The sequence below is a fragment of the Nasonia vitripennis genome, assembly GCF_009193385.2.
Source record: "Nasonia vitripennis strain AsymCx chromosome 1 unlocalized genomic scaffold, Nvit_psr_1.1 chr1_random0002, whole genome shotgun sequence".
Classification (NCBI taxonomy): Eukaryota; Metazoa; Arthropoda; class Insecta; order Hymenoptera; family Pteromalidae; genus Nasonia; species Nasonia vitripennis.
In genome coordinates, this window is record NW_022279588.1 from 4879471 (window position 1) to 4894198 (window position 14728).

The following is a 14728-nucleotide window of genomic DNA, read 5'->3' on the forward strand; positions in this document are numbered from 1 at the left end:
AAATGGCGCCGGGCCGAAATAAGCCTCCTGACAAGTGTCGCAGTAATTTTGCATGTTGCAAACAAAAACCTGCAACAACAGCAGTGTGCGTGATCTGTGATGAGGCATATCACCCTAGCTGCTTTAAGAACAAGAATGAAAACTTTAAATTCATTGGTAATAACCTTATAGTATGCTCTGAACACAGTGATCGGAACATAACCTCAAAAATTGATGAGGATGTCCTGAGTGAGTCGGCATCACTTTTAATTGCACAGATTAAACTAAAAAAATCAGAAGATGTGAGGAATGACCTTCTGGCAGAAACTAGTAACAAGACTCAAGACTTGCAAGAAACTGATTCCATAGATGAAAGTGATCTTGAGCTGCTGAAAACGGAAAACATGCTGTTAAGGAGATTAGTTAGTGAATTAACTGAGAAAAATTACCTCCTAAAAGAAAAATTACAAAACACCAGAAGTAAAACTGACAACAATGTCCTTACATACTCAGATGCCATGAAGTACTCTAGACCAATCCATAAAAAAATTCCTAAAATATCCGTAAGAAAAAACAACAACAGTAATATAGATGTTATGAAGTCAGTTATTGAATGTCTAACAGCTGAAAAAAATATCCAAACAAAGAACATCTACGTAAATAAAAATGAAGAAGTCATTATAAGCTGTCTTAATGAGAATAGTGCGGTATTGACAGAGAGTACTAAAGGAAAAACTAGAGGACAAATGTGATGTCATGAAAAATGAACTCAACAACCCGAAAATTAAGATAGTAGGTATAGATAATCACGCAAATATGGACATCAAGGATATTGAAAAGGACATTAAACGAAAGGAACTTCAGTTATTTTGAAAAGGGAGGACAAGTCCTACACATGTATAAGAATAATTATAATAGCTTGAGTACGGTCATAATGGAAGTCCCAGCTGACATCTACAAGAATATAAGAGAAAATAATAACAAAGTTTTTGTTGGATATCAGCAATGCAAAGCCTATGATTTGGTTAACGTTTGCCCGTGTTTCAAGTGCGGTAGATTTGGACACAGTGCCAGGAAATGCCAAAATGAGTTTCTGTGTTTGAAATGTTCCGGGAAGCATAATACGTGTAATTGTGATAAAGATTATGCTAAGTGCATTAACTGTCATTATAGTAACACAAAATACAAGTCAAAGTTAGACACAAAACATCATACTTATGACTCTAACTTGTGCAGCATCTTGAAAAAGAAAATTGACAGATATATTGACTCTATTGATTACCCGATAAAACCTACTCTACCTGAAACTGAATCGATCTATCACAGCATAGAATTGGCAAACAGGCGTAAAGTATCCACAGAGGCTAATAATGTCGTAGATAGTGAACAACAGGAAAATGACACTCCACGCAACAAAACAAAGCCAGAAACTGAACACAACAGAAGACCAATCACAAGACGTGATCCACAAATTCCACTGAACCATCTAAAACCGCAATCCTCTGCATTGTCACCAGCCAACAAGAGTGATAAAAACAAGATCAAGAAATAGGTAAAAATGGATATTTTTGATTATTTGGATAGGTTTCAAAATGAATCGATGCAAAAAGAACGGACATGTGGTAATATTGAAAATTTTAACAAAGCTATAAACAATAAGAAGGACTTTATCATGCATGTAAACATTCGTAGTATGAATGCAAATTTTGATAAGCTGAAAATTTTAATAGAAAGTTTAGCTATCAAACCAGCGATTGTGACATGTTCAGAAGCTTTTGATCAAGTTAATTATAATTTCTATCAACTGAATGGTTCAGATTATGAATATAAAACTTATTATAACGAAAGTAGGATAAACAGGAATGGTGGAGTCTTTGTTTTTATCAATAGCAATCTAGTCCAAAATACCAAAGTCATTGAAGCAGGGAGAATTAAAATAATAAATACTAGAATAACCTTAAATGATAAAAGCGGTCTTGAAATATCAGCCATGTATAGGTCACATGAGATACCGAAAACAGAATTTATACTAGATCTTAATAAGTACTTAATTTATAAAAAAAATGTAAAGAATCACTTAGTCATAGGTGATTTTAATATTGACCTGCTAGACTGTGATCATTATAGCCAAGATTTTCTATGTAACTTCCTTGATAAGGGATTTATTCAGGGTTTTGTTGGTATTACAAAGCCAGCTATCGGTAGAGCTAAAGGATCATGTATCGACAACATTTTCATTAAATCTCACAACATTAACACAGCCACATACAAGCTTAAGCATGATCTAACGGATCATTACCCGATTATCATAGCTGTAAATGAGCTAAAGACAGTAACTAAAGAACCGTATGTTTTCTTAAACTACAAAAAAATAATAAATAACGCTAATTCAAGAAAATGGGATGAAATTAGTTCGATACCTGATCCAAACTTGGCTGTAGAAAAATTGTTAAATGAAATCAAGCAATGCGTAGAATTGTCAAAAACAACAAAAAAGGCTAATAGACAAAATGGTAGAAAAAACTGGATTACCGACGCAATAATAAGATCATGTGAAACCAAAGAATTTTTGTATAATTTGTGGCAACTAGATGTGCAGAATAAACAGCTTAAAATACAGTATAAAACCTACTCTAAAATCTTGGATAAGGTAATTACCGATGCCAAAATGAAATATGAATTGAATCTAGTGCAGAATAATTACATCAACCCAAAAAAACTATGGGAAATAATAAATACAAAAATCGGTAAAGTTAAAAAATCTAATGATGCCATAAATGATATAAAGGTTAATGATAGGAAAATTACAGACAAAGTCGAAATAGCTCAAAACATGAATACTTTCTTCTGCGAAATTGGGAGAAAATTAAGTGCAAATATCGTGAAACCTGTCAACGCAGAACTTAGGCTACCTTACATGAATCCTATGTCGATTTTCTTAAAGCCAACCAGTATGGCTGAAATAATAAGTATAATCAATACGCTAAAACTGAAAAATGGGGGATTTGATAAGATAAATGCCAAGACTTTAAAATTGCTATGTAATCATATAGCAGGTCCTCTGACCCATATTTTCAATAAGTGTATTGAAAAAGCGGTATGGCCTGATGCTCTAAAGAGTGCTGAAGTAGTGCCGATTTATAAATCAGGCGAAAAACATAAGATCACGAATTATCGACCTATCTCTCTTATATCTAATGTTGCAAAAATTCTTGAGCGAATTATGTATAATAGAATAAATGATTTTGTAGAAAAGAGTAATATAATTTCTAAGCAACAATTTGGTTTTATGAGAGGGATTGGTACGAAGGATGCTCTGAACTACCTAACCAATGTATTATATAATAATATCGATAAGAGTAAGCCGAGTAAGAGTAAGAAAAAAGTAAATGATAGATATCAAGTAGTCAAAATAGACGGTAATGAAAGTGATAGAACTTTAGTTAACACAGGAGTCCCGCAAGGAACGATATTAGGACCGCTACTATTTATTCTGTATATTAATGATGTCTTAAAGGAGATTCCCCCCGAGTCCATAATTTCTTATGCAGATGATACTGCTATTATAGCTACAGGTAAAGACTGGATAGAAGCTCAAGTAAATATGAACAATTTCTTAAGTGTAATTGCCGAGTGGCTGGCAGTAAACAAGTTGTCCTTAAATGTAGGAAAAACAGTGTGCATGACTTTTGGAAGTAATATTGGAAGCGTACCAGCTCAGATAAATGTTAAAATTCTTGATAAAAGTATAACTAGGGTGGAGAACTTTAAATATTTAGGAGTTGTCTTTGATAGTAATCTAAAGTGGGATAACCACATGCAATATATAGTTGGAAAAACTAAATACCTAGTCTATATTTTTTATAAAATCTCTAAATCAATGCCCATAGAGACTCTCAGAATGATTTACTACGCATTTTTTCATAGTATTATAACTTATGGCATCATTGCTTGGGGCGGTGCATACAGGAATAGCCGAGACCAAGTTCAAAAATTACAAAACAAATTTTTAAAAATCATCAATAAAAATAACTTTTTGTTACAAGACAATCCATTAAATATAGGTCAACTGTTTGCTTTCGAAGCTCTTAAACTACACTACTATGATCTCAAAGAAAAATTCTTAGCATCAGATAGTGTTACTAGGAATAGAAGTATTATTATACCAAAAACAAATAAGAGAATCAGCAATAAGAACAGCTATATGAAAGCAATTAATGTATATAATGAGCTTCCTAATCGACTAAAAGTATTAAATATAAATAAATACCCTCAAAAGAAAATCATAAAAGACTGGATAAGATACAACTGTTAGAAAAATAATAAAAGAAAAAAATTGTTTCTGTATGCAATACACAAATTTGTTATTAGAAGCTATGCCAAATGTATATATCTTAGTTTTAAGTTTTAATTTTAAGTTTTGTTTATATCTTTCTTTTCCTTTGTAACCAGACTGCGAACAGGTAATTTTATTTACCTCTGCAGGTTTCCAGGTATGAAATACATACCTTGTAAATTTCTTCTGGTAATAATAAATAAATAAATAAAGGGCTTACTTAACCTAAAGTTAAATTATATACTGATCAATTAGGAGCAACTCTCAAGATACTTACTACGTAACTTGCCATGCCCGTTTCATTGTACTTATGGTGTTTTTAGGACATTCCAATACATAAAGAAAACATTGTTGTTGTTCACCAATAAACAAAATTAAACGGTCATGGCTAGTTAGATAGAAAGTATCTTGTAAGTTTTTCTAATTGATCAGTATATAACTTAAGTTAAGTTAAGTAAACCCTTTATTGACCAAAACAAATTTTGTTGCTTCATTATGATTCTACTGATTTTTCTGATACACTACCCTTGAATGATTTCTACACCTAGACACCAAAACCAAGTGCGAACTACCTAGACTTCGTCATCGGTCACCCTGTACACCTAGACGCCGTTCCCGTATGATTCATTTACCTAGACACCAAATACCACGGAGCGCACCACCTAGACCTCGTTTTCGGCCACACTATACACCTAGACGCTGCCTTCAAATTATTTTTACACCTAGACACAAAAAAAACCACGAAGCGCACAACCTAGACCTTGTCATCAGCCACCCCGTACACTGAGACACCGCCCTCAAATGATGTATTTACCTAGACTAGACATAAAAAATTACGGATCGCACCACCTAGACCTCGTCTTTGGTCACTTCGTACACCTAGACACTAAAAACTACATGTGAGCGAGTATGCAGAAAACCGATAAGAAAGCAATATCCATCTGTGTATAGCTGTGTGGCCAACTTCACGATCCTAACACTTGTTGCGGCTAACTTAACGGTCCTAACATTTTATTTGATTTGAGCGTTTTGTAAATGACACACCCGTGTATTATATCAAAGGTAGTTTTTATCAATATTTTTGTTGAAAATCATAGTTAGGCATAATGAAACATGATATAAGTTGAAATATATTAGAGACAAAAAAAAAATGTGTTTATTTTTTTTTTAATGAAAAATGCGAACCTTAACATAGAAGTAAATAGTAGCGTGGGTACCGCGGCTTCGTCTGCTTCTAAACTCGCCTTCGTGGCGCTACCGCGCCACTTGATAATAGAATCTATCTGTTGAAATCTGGTACCATCCACAGTAAACTAAAAAAACTTAAAAAAAAAATTAATAATACCTGTAAATAACTGTTGACTTTGTCTTAATTCCGACATTCTTCTGCTGAACATTTCTGTTTTGTTCAGTTATCTTCTGTTTTAGTCATCTTCAGATGGAAACTGATATGTGCAGAATTTTTATTTAACTAAGGATCAATATAAGTATGGGAAATTATGTAATTTTATACAAAATCATATTTTATATCCTAATATAAAAATTAATTTATTTAATTATTATTTTATTCATTACTTATCTAAATTATTAAATAAGTCAGTATTGTAATAGTATTGTAGTAAATGTAATAAGATTATTGTTTCAGCAAGCTGCCAACGAGCGCAGAAACGAGCAAGAACGAGAAACGAGGCAAGATAGAGACAGAGAGAGTGAGAGCATAGGTAGCGCGGTTGCCGCCTGGCCGCACAGCGTTGGCGAGATATGACAACGATGTGCCGACGGCCGGGAGAACCGCGACTAGAGTTAGTCTTGCTGCGCTATCCACACGAGTAGCTCGCGCTACTGTATACGCGGATTTGTTGTGAGTCCTGCGAGCATCTTGAGAGCGAACGATAGTCGTCCGTGCGTTACCGACGAGCTGCTGCGATGCCCGTCCGAACTGTACATCTCCACGTCCGAGACTGGACCACGTCCGTTGCGTCAAGTACTACTGCCACTACCGAGTTGTAAGTACCTGCACTCTCACTCTCTCACGTCGACGGGGTAATATCTCTCATCTCTCTTTATCGTTCGTCGAAGTGTGCGGCGTTTGCACCTCCGTGTATAGTTACAATTGAATATACATTTCCTTATCTAAATTTCTCGTGTGTTATTTCCTACGACCCGACCTACGCCGCCTCCGCGGGCTCGTGTAAAAACACGTGCATGATCTGAGTCGGCCGAGCCGTGCCTTCTGCACGCCCGACGTTAATTTACAATAAACAGGGCCCTTCTGGCCCTGGTTATAACACGACAGGACAGTTAACACTACGGTTAATACCGAGTGTTATAATTGTTTAATATTAATTTCTCTTTCTCTACTAATAAACTCATGTGAGTGCTCTTTATATAAAGAGAATAATTACATAACGATTTTTGTCATTTCATATTCACAAACACATAGCTTCGAAAAAAGGATCATATTTGCAGAAATGATTATTCGCAGCATCCCTTATCAGGATCCTGGGATCGATCAAATCTGCAGATTACATATTGTGATATGCATAAATGCATTTAACATTAGTCATTTTCTATTCACAAACTGATAGCTTTGAAAGAAAGATCATCTTTGCACAAAAACTTATTCGTAGCATTCTTTTGATCTTGACCAAAACCGCAGATTTCATCTTCTGAGATGCACGTGCGTCATTTTATATTCACAAACACATAGCTTTAAAAAAAAGGAGAATATCTGCACAAATAACTATTCAGCAGCATCCCTTTGATCTTTACCAAAACTGCAGATATTATCTTGTGATATGCATGAATACATAAATCGTCATTTCATATTCACAAACAAATAACTTCACGAAAAAAAAAATTATGTCTGCACAAATATTTAATCGCAGCATCCCTCTTTTTGGACCAATTTTAAAATAATCTTTATTGATCTATATATATATATATATGTTCCTATATTATATAATTATTTTGGTAACACTCCCCCCCACCCCCCACCCCCCCCCACCATACTCCTTCATGTTTTTAATGTATTTCAAATACTAATTAACAGTGAAATGAGTTTAAAAACTAAAATCTATAAAAATCTAAATTAGTAGAAAATTAAAATTAGAAAAAAATAAATACAGATAAAGTATAGAAATAATTTAAACAACAATATTTCTACTATTTCCACACCACCTATGAGGTAAATAGAATGGCGCGTTTTTTTTTTGTTATGTGGTATCCCCAGTAGGCCTAATCCACATATTGTTTTAAGATTGATTATTTAAAAATTTTTTCTTTGAATTTTATGTATTCAGTCTTTCATATAAATTTAAATATGCTCACGTATTTTATTCGTAAATGTATAATACTTTAAGCAAACATACTTTAAATTAATATGAATATCTTAATAAAATTAATTCAAGTTAAGAATAAGTTCAAGTTAATTCAATTCAAGAAGTTCTAGAAAATAAGAAAACTTAAAATAAATTTAGTTATAATATTAATGTGTTAAACACAAAATTGAAAAAAAAGAATACGTATACTAATAATATTCATAAAAAAGCTATTTTTGTTCATGTATTATTTGTGTTCAAACTCATACTCCATCTTGATCTACAAAAAAATATATTAATGAATAAATATATAAATATAAATAATGCAAAGAAAACTATTTGTAGGTATACTTACGTTTGTACTATTACAAAATTAATTAATTAAATGGAAAATCTTCAATCTTCTTCACTTCTATCAAATCTTCTTCTTCTTCTATCAAATGTTCAAACTCCAATATTTTTTCAATCTTTTCTTAATTCTTCACAAGTTGATCTTTCAAATAAACTTGAATCAATAATAAAGCAAAAAAAAGGATATAATAACATAACAATTTTGAATGTATTTTGAACAAAATTTAAAAAACGCGGCCAATACACATAGGCACGGAGCTTCCTCAAAAATGAAATTGAAATATAAAATAAATGTTTTATAAAAACAATAATACTTACAAATTAAGTAATAAAAACACAATAGAGATTATCGCAAAATGTCACAAACGAAAATAAATAAAGATGTTTATCATAATCAGTAATAAACTTATTGGTTAAGTAACCGGCAAGGCTACCAAACGTCTACGAATGTTTATGTGAATCAAAAAAAAGAAATACACGATACCTATATATATATATATATATATATATATATATATATATATATATATATATATATATATATATATATATATATATATTATATATATATATATATATATATATATATATATATATATATATATATATATATATATATATATATATATATATATATATATATATATATATATATATATATATATATTATATATATATATATATATATATATATATATATATATATATATATATATATATATATATATATATATATATATATATATATATATAACAAGTAGCCGGCACAGCAACGAAAATGTTTATATGAATTAAAACAAAACAAATAAACAGAATATATATATATATATATATACATATATAAATATATATAAATTACAAATAATTTATTTTACATTCAAATATGTCATTTCTTGATTATTTTTGATATAATTATTAACATAAAAATAAAGATAAAAATCAAAAAGGAAATTTTGAAAATAAAAAGATTCATATAGTCGTTATGACATAAAGATACAATTCAGTACAATTCATGACTTTAATAATAGATATAAATAAGAATATCTTTATTTATTTTTATACATTTTGAATCAATAAATTATATACTATTTAGGATATAATGACTATATGAATCAATCAACGTTATAATGACTATAAGACCAATAAACGACTAAAGGAATGAATTTTTGTTATTATTATTAATATAAATTTAAAGATAACAAATAAATAACTAAAAAAAAAAATTCGTGTAGTCGTTTGGTCATATTGTATATGACCAAACATAGTTTGATTCATATAGTCATTATAACAAATGAAATAAAAGAAATTGCTAGAAAAAGTATACAAAAAAAAAGTTGTTATGGTTAATATCTCTATAATCGTGTTACAGACACGTAAAAAATTATATAAAAGCAACTTTTTTAATTTAAATACGTATACATAATAAATTTAATTAAAGTTATAATGACTATATGAATCAATCTTTATGACCAACGGATATATGAATCAATTTTTTCTTCTTCAAATTTGCTTTTTAATTAAATTAAATAAATTTCATAGTTTATAACATAAATTTAAACATATAATTTATGTTACATTCAAACATGTATATTCCTAATTATTATTGATATAGTTATTAACATAAATTTAAAGAAAACAATCAAAAAAGAAACTTAAAAAAAAAAAGATTTATATAATCGTTAAAACATAAAAATTGATTCAAATAGTCATTATAATTTCAATTACATATAATACGATGATAAAATTAAGTTTCATTAACATAATTTAACAAATATCTATAACATGAATATATAAATATAAATTATAACTTTATTTATTTATACATTTAGAAGTAAGTATTAGTAAGTAGTAGAAATAAGTATAAATAAACATTTTGTTTATAATTAACAAACTAAATATATTTTACTGAGGTGTTTATTTTTTGTATAACTACAATTTCACTCTCTATCTTCCTCTTGATGTTGTCTATTTCTTCTATTAATTAAATCATTCTCAGTTTCTTTGTTGATAGCACTAATAAATTTAGCAATAAACACAGCGGCATTTTCCAAATTTCTGTGATAAGGATTAATCCTTACATCAGCTGTCAAACAAAAAGTATATTTTAAAAATAAGTTTAATGAACATTAAAGTATAATAGAAAGTGTATTTCAATACAAACCATTTCGTGATTCATGATGGTCAACTCTGTGACCCCGAACAGGTCTTAAATCTCGCGGTATTGCGCCTCTGCCCTGTTCAGGCGGCGGAAGTTGTGAAAGAGGTGGCCGCTGAGGTTGTTGTAAAGACGGTGGCCGGAGAGATGACGGAGGACAATGTGAAGTATCTAGATTTTCCATCTTAAATTAAATTTATAATATTTTATTTAATTAAAAAGAATATTTATAAATTAAAATAAAAAAAGATTTTACCTTAGTTAATCAACGTAGACACTAGACAGATGACGATTAATAGTGGTTAACGATTAATAAAAAACATGAATATAGTAAAATTTGATATTCGTGAAAATAGTTCATAAAAATCGATTAGAATATTTAATCGAAATCTCAGCAAAAATTATAAATATATTAGAAAATAATTAAAATCAAAACAATCAATAAAATCCAAATTAGTACAACGATAGTACAACATTTATATAAAGTAGAAAATTACAACAAAATATAGTTAAAAGAAATATTAAACCTGAACAAAAATAAGTGTATAAGACTTAACATAAGAATTTTCGCAAATTAAATAAAATAAATAATATTGTAAAACAAATTATTATATTAAAAATAATTGATTACCCACTAAATACATTAGTAGGTAAATTAATTTATTTATAATAAACTATATTAATACGTAACGTTAATCGATTATCATAATTGGGTTTATTTATATTAAAATCAGCTTATAAATTTTTATAAATATAAAATTGGGGGGTTGGCGAGCGAAGCCCCACTAGTATATATATATATATATATATATATATATATATACATGGGGGATTCCGCGTCAAAATCAAAAAATGGCTATAAAAAAATATAGTTGAGAAAATAAAAAATAACTGTTTTTCCCGAATGGAGAATCCAAAAATATATATGCATGTCAAATTTTATTGATATTGAGGGAGTAGTTCCAGAAATATTACGGTATACACACAAAAACCCACACACACAGTCAAACGCACACACTCATATATATATATATTTATTTATTTATTTATTTATTTATTTATTGTTCAACGGGCGAAACGCCCTTTACAAAAGAAAAAGAAAATAAAATGATAGTAATACAAAGCGATGAGTTAGACAGATGTACAAGGAATAAATTGGGTGAGCAAGTATAGCTCTGCAGAATACAGAAAGTCAAATCACATAGTTAATAAGCTAAGGATAAAGACCGAACTGATGATTTAAATAATATAACAGATTCACTACATTAAACACTTTGCGGCAGTGAGTTCCACTGACGCTTCATACGATTAATAGAGCTATAAAAGCCCAAATTCGAGGTAAAGGTGCTTTCATTCAGGTCTCTAAAATTTCTAATTGGATAAGCGGCCGTCCTACTAACAAAAAGACCACGCAGGTTCTCACAGTCAGTGAGCCCTCGAACGATCTTATATGTCATCACAGAGTCGAACTGATAAAGGGTAGACAACCGTTGGAATGTCGCACTCCTCCGCAATTGTTGAGTAATCGTGACAGTATGTAGAGGTTTACCAAGTTTATAAGCTATGTATCTAATGAAGGAATGCCGGATAGATTCTAGGTTGTTAATTAGATACTGGCAATGAGGACGCCAGATCTGAGGACAGTACAAAAAATGAGGTAGAACTAGAGATCTGAAAAGGTAAATAATTGCAGAGGAGTCCGAGAAATCAACGGTTGATCGTTTGATAAAACCAAGCATGCGGAAGGACCTGGAGACCACGGCATCGATCTGCTGGGAGAACGTCAATGTCGAGTCAAAGATTACACCTAAGTCCTTTATCGACTCCACTCTGGGCAGAACGACACCGTCAATGCTGTAGTCGAACAACAGCGGGGATCTGCTTTTGCAGAACGAGATTACAGAGCACTTACTAACATTAAGAGATAAGCCGTTGTCGATCGACCACGCATAGAGATAATCCAGGTCCCTCTGAAGTCTAGCGGCATCCTCAACAGAGGAGACCTGCATACAAATCTTTACATCGTCAGCATACATTAAAATTAAAACTTGCGCAGATTCGATCTTCGGTACAAGGTCGTTGATATAAATGCAGAATAGGAGTGGCCCCAAGTGGGAGCCCTGAGGAACACCCGACGTTACACGCTCAGGAGATGAGACCACCCCATTGAATCTGACTGCTTGCGATCGGTCAGTTAGATAGGAACGTAGGAGATCAAAGAGTTTGCCGCGCAAACCGAAGTTCCACAGCTTCGATATAAGTCGCTTGTGGTTAACAGAATCAAAAGCTTTCGATCAGTATAAATAACATCAGTTTGAATGCGGCTACATAAAGATTCGGACACAAAATCATTAAATACTAAGAGGTTTGTTAAAGTCGATCGGCCGCTAATGAAACCGTGCTGTCGCAGGGACAACTTCGCAAAAAGAGAGTTAGATAATTCAGATGCCAAGTACGCATCGAGAATCTTGGGGATGCATCCACTAGTCGAGATGGGACGATAATTCGAGACGCTCCGTCTATCACCATTTTTGTAAATGGGTACAACATACGAACATTTCCACGGGGTAGGGAAGTGACCAGAGCGCAAGGAAGAATTGAAGATCTCAACTACAGGCCGCTCCAGGACAGACCAGCACCGCTTCACAAAGTACGGCGGAATGCCGTCAGAGCCAGAGCTGAGGTGGTTACCTCCAGGAGGGTCACCAGGGCCAGTCGCTGGGCTCGCCTGACTATCCAATCTAGCCTTGATGTCCTCAACCTCTCTCTCAAGGGCTCGAATAGCTTTACAGTTGGTGCGAGTCAGCTGCATGTGCGAGGAGAGCTGAGCGAGTATTGTGCCCAGGCGACGATCTATGTTGTGGAGCACCGCACTGCCACCATCCGCACCCTGAGCTAATGGAGAAGCCGCTCTGGAGTTCACACCAGAGTCTCCATCAGTCTGTGGAAGCTCCTGGGGGTTCAGAAGAATGTTGACACCTGTCATTAGGCCAAATGAGAGAGGAGCAACAAACACAGGTTGGAGCCGCCAGCAGAACACAGCAGGACGAACACAAGTCACAACACCTGGGCAAGGACGAAGGGCACCCAGGTGGTCACAGCAGCGGTCGCAGCAGCAGGTAAGACAGCAGAAACTCCAGCAGACGACGTGTCTCCACCCTCCTCAGTCAGCAATCCAGGACGCGCACCACGTACACCACACACGGGTACTCAGCAGCGCGAGGACTGACGTGCGAAAGAGAGAGAGAGAGAGAGAGAGAGAGAGAGAGAGAGAGAGAGAGAGAGAGAGAGAGATGAGTATGTTCGGACCAAGATGGCGGACCTCCGGAGCGCCTAACCTAAGATATATATATATATATATATACTAAAGTCAAGAGTCACTAATCTCAATTTTTTAAGAGAATTCAAGGAAAAATGTAGGAATAAAACATTCATTATCATCCTAACTATAATAATAATTCGGACTATTATCCGGTATAGTCATATCAATTATCTGTTTCGAAAGTTTTATAGCAGGAATCAGAGAAAATATGACGGAATTTTCGTCATATCTGAGAACTCGTACAGGTGAAGTTGAAATTCCTATCGATAATAGAACCTAATCTGTATCATGTACTAGTTTAAGGGAATAAACACAGAAATAATTAAAACACCACAACCAAACTCTACTCAATCTAGATGAGAGGAGAACAAGGAAAAATTTGTTTTGTGTTTCAGATGGCATTAAATTAACAATGCAATAATTTTGATAAGTCTGATAATCAGACTAAATTCAGAGCATCGGTTAACAGGATTCGACTGCGGAGAGCAACTAACGAATCTTACAACCATATCATTATTAGAAGTGGGAGATTGTGACATATTAATTCCCAAATTGAACGTTTACTCATCACCCACTGAGTCCCTGGCGCACGATTATTACCCTTCCCCCTCCTACTACTCCTGTCGGCGCTGCGCAGCGAAAGCGCATAAAAGCGGGAGCGTCCTCTTGCGCGACACAGTTCGCTACCGACCTCCGCCCGGTGACCATCGTTCTCCCCCCTTCCGTCTCTCGACTCTCGAGCACGGAAGAACTAGAGAAGGATAAAAAGATAACGAGCGCTTCATTATTTTCCCCTACTGACCTGTCGCTTTGCAAATATACGTACGCGCTAAGGATTCTCCCGCTCAGTACAACAGGAGCAGTCAACGTGAGCAGTCGACCGGAGAAACTAGCTTCCTGGACTTCCCTAACGCTTTTATCCGTAACGTTTTGATTTCCGAGCCGTGTCCCTCTCGTGCTCTTATGACAAGAGCCTCCAACGCCTTCTGAATCGCCCACTTGGCAGTGCTGGGGTCACGATTATTCGGAGGGTCATGATTTATGGAGAAATTAGCTATTTCCAAGAAATGCAGAGATACGAGTGCATGCGAATGTTTACAAGTAGATACGCTTATATCGCGGGAACAGCCGTACAAAACCAACCAAAGAATAGCACGTTTTCAACACCTGTTACATTTGCAGGAAGTGTAGACTTAGACGCGAAATTTAAAGGAACCTCGTATTTGGATCCTTATTGTACTGTATTTGTACTAGAAGGGTTAGAA

General features: G+C 33.4%; 1 protein-coding gene across 1 annotated transcript; it reads right to left on the bottom strand.

Moving 5' to 3' along the window:
• Nucleotides 1–9777: 9777 nt before the first annotated feature.
• On the bottom strand, nt 9778–10416 carry LOC116416203. Its single transcript, XM_031923851.1, has 2 exons — nt 10148–10416; nt 9778–10069 (listed from the first exon to the last, which is right to left on the bottom strand). Exons 1-2 carry the CDS (start codon nt 10323–10325, stop codon nt 9924–9926), a joined length of 324 nt encoding a protein of 107 aa, XP_031779711.1. The 5' UTR covers nt 10326–10416; the 3' UTR covers nt 9778–9923.
• Between the last annotated feature and the right edge of the window lie 4312 nt (nt 10417–14728).